The following is a 6,752-nucleotide window of genomic DNA, read 5'->3' on the forward strand; positions in this document are numbered from 1 at the left end:
GTAATCGGCCTACAAATGCGGCCCCTGAATTTGGACACAGCTACAATACCGGACACAGCTTCTTCTTCTTCGGCGTTTAACGGCAGCTGGCATCCTTGTAGATCAGGGGTGTCAAACTCCAGGCCTCGAGGGCCAGTGTCCTGCAGGTTTTAGATATCACCGTGGGTCAACACACCTGAATGAAATGATTAGTTCATTACCAGGCTTCTGGAGAACTTCAAAACATGTTGAGGAGGTCATTTAGCCATTTAAATCAGCGGTGTTGGATCAAGGACACATCTAAAACCTGCAGGATACCGGCCCTCGAGGCCTGGAGTTCGACACGTATTGTAGATGCATTGCTGCCATGTTCCGTTTCAGTCCATTACTACACTCTTAAATCGTACTACTAATTCCTAAGTCTTTCAGGATCTTAAAAAGCTTCAATGAAATGTGTCACTACCGTGTGTCTGTGTGTGGTAAAGATATATGCCTTTATGCAAACGTTAAAAAAGAAAAAGACCTAAAACACTCACATCATCATCGTCATCGGTTGACAACTCATCCTCATCATCAACATCCACATTGACTGAGAAGTTCTCCGTGTCACTGCTTTTGAGACTGGGGTGCTGTGTGAAGACAACATCAGTACGAGTAAGGAAAGTGATTGTTCAGCACGATGCAATAAATAACACATTTGATAGGATCAGAAAAGTGTTACCTGTGAATCTGTAACTTCACCCTGTAAAATCAAATGAACATTTTAGAAAATACAGGAAACAAAGCCAATCAAAGTGTTAACTATTCAGACTATACAGACTTTATACCTGGAAACTCATGCTGTCGTCAAATGTCTCTGAAACGTCACTGTAAGGTCTCTGCTGCATGAAGCCTCCACTTCCAGGGCCCTGGAAGAACATACCAAATGCATAAGAAAGCAATATTGATGCTAAAGTAATTTAAAAGTAGAGAAATAAATAAAAATCAGTGTGTAGCTGTTTACCTTGCGAATAGGACATATACATTTGCGTTTTCGGCATATGCGTCTCCGGGATTCTGGGCTCTGCAGCCCATGTTTGCAATTGGCACACTGCCCACAATTGTCGGTGTTATGACATCCCACGCACTGACCACAAGGAATCCACTACATGTGGCATGGACACAAGGAGAAAGACAGTTTGCTTCTTTAATAACATTCATGAGAAATGTGGATTGTAAGACACACGGCAACAGTTTTTATCAGAATTTTAAAGGGAAATGAAATGAATTTAAGAGCATTTCGATACTAGCATGCACCCTTTGAGCATTAGTTACAATGTGTCCCTGCACGCAGCACATTACCTTTCTGAAGCGAATCATTGGGTGTTCTTTTGTCTTTGACGCTGCTGGAAGTGGGGAAAAAATTGTAGGTAATGTTACAAGGAGAATCCACATTTCACCCCATCTTCAGCCACCTGTTTCCCTTTGATATCAGACATATATCTGATACAGTTTTGCCTCTCACTTATAATTCTACACACTTGTGCACCAACGTACCCCAACAGGAGGGACAGCAGGGCCTCTTTCTTTGTTTGTCATACCACGTGCCTGTGAAGGAAATGCCACATCTGGCACAGATCCTGCAGACACACATGATGACCCCCCCCCCCAACCTCAAGTTATCACGAGAAGCTGACACTTGTAATGATGGTGTTATGTTGCACGTAGTAACAGACTCACAGTATGCTGTCCTCTGACCCGATCTCTCCATTTATGGAAGGGAGCGGACGTGGCTGAGATGACGATGGACCAGGGAGTTTAATTTTATCCTCTGCAGGTGGATCCTCACTGTGAGACCCTTGATTCGGCGATCCCACTGTACTGTTCAAGGGGGCATTTGAATGATTGGAGTTGACGTTTTTAGACCCGAGGCTTGGGGTTAGTCTGTGGTGGGAGTCAGGAGTGTCTGCCCCCTCTCCCCTCTCCATCCAGCTGGACTCTGAGGACGATCGCTCGCGGACCTTTCTCTAAAGGATGAGAGGGTGAGGATAGCAGACTCTAAGTCATGCAGTTCAAATCTTCAGTGTCTTCATGCTTAAAATACAAAGAATAACACCAAGCGACACCTTTCTGCTTCGAATTCTTGGGAGCGGTGTTTCGCCATGGTAGAATTTGCCCGTCTTGTACTCAAAGTTAGACAAGTCCTGTCCTTCCAGCACTGAAATCAGCTCTACTCTGCTTCTCACTCGATCACCACGAGGACTGCAAAGGAGAAAAATAATTACAACCACAAAAAAACCCAAAATATTACTTTGATATTAAGTGCACGCTTCAGGAGGAGTGTAAAAGATAACACCATTAATATGTCAACAACTGTACAGGTGGATTCTTTATTCCTACAAGGCCATATTTACCTTAAGTAATATACATCCTTTTGGCCAATACTAGATCCTGAACGCCGAACGACCTCTTTGCGCTTCCAGCCCTCCCCCAGTGCAGGGCATTCAACCCATCCCTCATCAGGGTGCGATCGTTTACGGCGGGGTGCATGAAGCCTGAATTTAAAAGAAGACACACACTCAAACATTTTAGAAATGTTTAGATCACATTGAGGGAAAAGAGACTGCAAATACATCACCCTAAGAAACATGAATAATAATAATAATAATAATAATAATAATAATAAATAAAAGTTATTTTCCCAGATACAGGCAAAGTTGCATTGAAGTTTGAAATGAGCTCAAATGAATAAGACATTTAAAGCTCTGTTTTCATTGGTAGCTCCTCTGAATATTTGAAAATACACTTGATGCTTAAAATGGTCATAAAGCTTGTGCAGCATCTTTGCACGCATGCATCCCCACTGCCCGCCCTGTAGTAACAATGGTAAAAAAGGGGATCCTGTGCTTGCTCACCAGCATAGCATCTAAATTTAGTCCAAAAATATTTAAGATAATGCTGCTCATTATCAGATTACAGCAAAAGACCTAAACCTATTCCCAAATTGCTGGCTTCATCAATCGGTTACACCGTGACACAGATATGTCGATCCTCTGAACCTCACAGTAGGAAAGTAATCATCCATCCATCCATCCATCTTCATCCACTTTATCCGGGGCCAGGTCGCGGGGGCAGCAGCCTAAGCAAAGAGGCCCAGACCTCCCTCTCCCCAGCCACCTCCTCCAGCTTATCCGGGGGAATACCAAGGCGTTCCCAGGCCAGCCGAGAGATATAATCTCTCCAGCGTGTCCTGGGTCTGCCCCGGGGCCTCCTCCCGGTGGGACATGCCTGGAACACCTCACCCAGGAGGCGCCCAGGGGCATCCTTGTCAGATGCCCGAACCACCTCAGCTGGCTCCTTTCGATGTGGAGCAGCAGCTGCTCTACTCTGAGCCCCTCCCAGATGGCCGAACTTCTCACCCTATCTCTAAGGGAGAGGCCAGCCACCCTTTGGAGGAAGCTCATTTCTGCCGCTTGTATCCGCGATCTCGGAAAGTAATCAATCAAGTAAAATAAAATGCAAGTTAGAGTTTTCTATAACATGGAAGGTATATTTTGGTAGTTATTTTAACGATTAGAGTTTGCATCCTATTTGAGGGCACAGGAATCCATGCACACTCTAGTAACACCAAAAGAGCTTGTAACATACACAGTACTGTGCAAGAGTCATAAGCCACCTCTAATTTCTTTATACTTTGCTTTCATGAAACCAGACGTTCCTGGGATTTCTTTATAAAGTGGTCCTGAGGGTTACTTCTTCAGGCTTTTTGAAGGTTACTTTTAACTCAAGAGATGAACTAGTGTTGCCTAAACATAACAGAGAAATTACAAAAAAATTGTTTCAAATTGTACCTTTTGGTACTTTGTTACTAGTAGTTTGAGGAAACGGGACAAGCAGAAGACAAAATATGTCTCAGCCTAAAAAAAAAAAAAATCATAAAGAGAATCTGAAAATCATGTTCTTAAGGAACAGGAAAAATTTCAGCAAAGACCTGAAACAGAACCTGAGTGACGCTGAAGTGTCGTCAAACACACATAGGTGGGCTGTCAAGACGCCATTCTTAAGGAAGGGAACGGTGGACGCCAATTTACACAAGAAGTAGACCTCGAGTCTTATGGAGTGATGAATCCAAATCTGACACTTCGGTCAAACCAAATTGTAACTTTAAAGCTTGTCAGAATTTTACAAACTCTATTTTAAAACACTGTATGTATATTTGCACATTTCATTAAATTCACTGCACCTAATTTCTTTCTTTTTTTTCTGTAAAATATTAAAAACTTAGCGTGGCTCAAGAATTTTGCACAGTACTGTACATCTGTTAGGCAGTAATGTGACAGTCTGATCACCTGGACCTTTCTGTGTTGCAGGGGCTTATATGATCGATAGCATGTTAGAGAAAAAGCAACTTTATGAGTAAATATTACTACAGCATCACATGACCACAAAGGATAGTAAGAACAACATTATTCAACCTACTGATATATCTTTTTGAAGGTGCTCTCACTGCCACCCACACTCTCGCTCCTTTCACTTTCTCCTGCCAGACTCTCTTCCTCTGGATCATTTCTATCATTGCTTTCGGCATCATCATCATCATCTTCAAGTGGCTCAAACCAGTCAACAGGAGGCTCACCACCAGAAGATTTTGCCTCCTCTTTCTCCTCTGTTGCCTTTTCTTTCATGGGACCAGAGCTGGGGCTTCCTATTGCATTTACACCATCTGAGGATTCTGGGGCTGCTTCATTTGTCTCATCTATTTCACTGCTCTTCTTTTCTGACATTTGTCCTATATCCTCTTCTACAGTGTCTCCTTTACAGCTGTTCTTCTCTGCGTTTTGTCCTGCATCTTCTTCCACAGTCTCTGTGCCCTGGAGTGGGCTTTCAAGCGTTTCCTCATCCATTGATTCACAAGTTTAATTTAAGTTTCCTCTATAGTTCGTCTTGCATCCCATTTAAAGATGTTTATGTCCACAGTGCCCCTTGATGTCCTGGCCTCTGAGGTTAAATGTGTGCGGCTGCTGGTTGAAAGCTGGTCAATTTATCATGGCAAAGCCTGTGGTGAAAAAAGAAAAATCGAGGCTGATTATAAAAATGATCTATACAGCATGTACGGTTAACACAGCTAAATGGCTGAGAAATTGTAAAGTTAGTTTCGAAATAAATCTATTCACAGTTCATTAGCTGGGACTATAATATAGCAATGTTAGCCAGCAAACAAAACGTTAGCATTAGCTAGCATAAACTGCTAAGTTTTGTTACCGTTTCAAGTTGTGTCATTGTTTGACATGCAGCGCGGATATTTTGGTGACACTGAGATTAGCGAGACACTAAACAGTAGTGTAACATCAACGCTAGATTAGATGAAGTAAAAGCATTATAAGCGAGAGCAACGTTAGCCTCCGTTAGCTATCGCATATCTCCATGGATGATTTCTAATCCGATAAACTGAAATAAATGATGTTTATAGAAGCTGTTTATCGCTACCGGACTACAAAGGTTTGTGGCCACTTGGGTTTTCTAAAAAACACGCATCCACACACACCTTTAGGTAATATTCCTCAGATGTTTGGGATAGTGATTTCAACACGTAGCTCCCCTTATTCACTTAGAGCTAACGTTGATAGCTACCCTGCACCTAGCACTACGGAAACGGTGGCATTGGACACAACCAAAGACATCGGAACACTCAAGATGCAACTCCCCCTAGCTTGTGGAGGGTACCACGGAACTGTTCGTTGGATGCGGTGAAGGTGTTCTGTGATGTCTCCCCTTTGTGTGTGTGCGGGACAAAACGCGCTAATGAGTACATCGTTATTTCACGCGCGTGTATGTGTTCACTGCCAACAGCAAGACAAAAGCAACTAACTGGCACCGCTCCGTCTTCTCCTAAGTGAACATAGTTTTTATGCTTATATTTGCTTTTTTATATATAACTTTAAAAATTCTCACCTAAAAATACCTTCGTATTTAAGAAACACTGGTTTCATTTTTTTTAAAATTCAATTTGTAACACCTAAGTGAAAAATGTACCCCATATAAGTGGCAAATCACCGCAAAGCAGTTTAACCTAGCTCTGCTGTAGACTGCATCATGCTGTAATACTACCTACCACTTTTTAACATTTGTTCACCGTTATTAAACTGTACCTTAGTTCAACTATGACTTGTTCAAGCGGGCGGGGCTTGTGGGAGGGGGCGGGATTAAATAGACAACTGAACAAAAGACGGAAGGGAGGGAAGCCTCTCATCCCGAAAGTGTCATCTTCGTAGCCATCCCTTTAACAGTGCTGCGTTAGAGACCGATCTGAAATCAGATTATAAAAACCATTAAAATATTAAATATGAGATTAGATTGTGACGTCTTTTTGAGGCACTACATAATCTCGGTGTTTTCAGGGAATTTACAAGAGCACATCTTAAAAATCATTAGTTAATTATTGTATGACAATATTGTATTTCTTTCTATCCTTAACTTTATTTATGGGATATTTTATTGTCTGCTTTATTCATTTTTAACTTTTATCATTGTTCTTTTATAAAGTAGTTTGGTCAATCACGTATTTATTTGCTCTATAAATAGAGCACTTTTGAGCAAGAATACCTCAGTAGGCTGGCTTTTATTAATGCATTTATTCAAGACAACGATACTTACAGCATATATGTTTTGGGTGATTTTAATGCTGATCTCACAGACAGCAGTTCTCAGTTTGCTAAACACTTAACTCACTTTTGTCAAGTTAATAATCTTATCTTGTCTACCAAAGTGTTACTGCCTGCAGATAGCTATACATA

At 41.8% G+C, this 6,752-nt stretch overlaps 1 protein-coding gene across 2 annotated transcripts in view; it reads right to left on the reverse strand.

Annotated features, from left to right (window-relative positions):
• The window catches only part of LOC102210116 (uncharacterized), a 14,416-nt gene extending 8,787 nt beyond the window's left edge, over positions 1-5,629 (reverse strand). Inside the window, exons 1-11 of one of the 2 annotated variants that reach the window (XM_013915873.1) lie at positions 5,504-5,629; positions 4,438-5,014; positions 2,373-2,513; positions 2,085-2,220; positions 1,699-1,985; positions 1,516-1,598; positions 1,321-1,364; positions 983-1,123; positions 807-887; positions 701-721; positions 516-608 (exon numbers count right to left, since the gene is read on the reverse strand). In XM_013915873.1, the coding sequence (XP_013771327.1) occupies positions 516-608; positions 701-721; positions 807-887; positions 983-1,123; positions 1,321-1,364; positions 1,516-1,598; positions 1,699-1,985; positions 2,085-2,220; positions 2,373-2,513; positions 4,438-4,862 (1,452 nt within the window). In that variant the 5' untranslated portion in view covers positions 4,863-5,014; positions 5,504-5,629. The other variant, XM_013915874.1, reaches the window with a different exon arrangement.
• Between the last annotated feature and the right edge of the window lie 1,123 nt (positions 5,630-6,752).

Source organism: Pundamilia nyererei, unplaced genomic scaffold (genome assembly GCF_000239375.1).
Source record: "Pundamilia nyererei isolate P.nyererei 1_Seehausen unplaced genomic scaffold, PunNye1.0 scaffold00391, whole genome shotgun sequence".
NCBI classification, from domain to species: Eukaryota; Metazoa; Chordata; class Actinopteri; order Cichliformes; family Cichlidae; genus Pundamilia; species Pundamilia nyererei.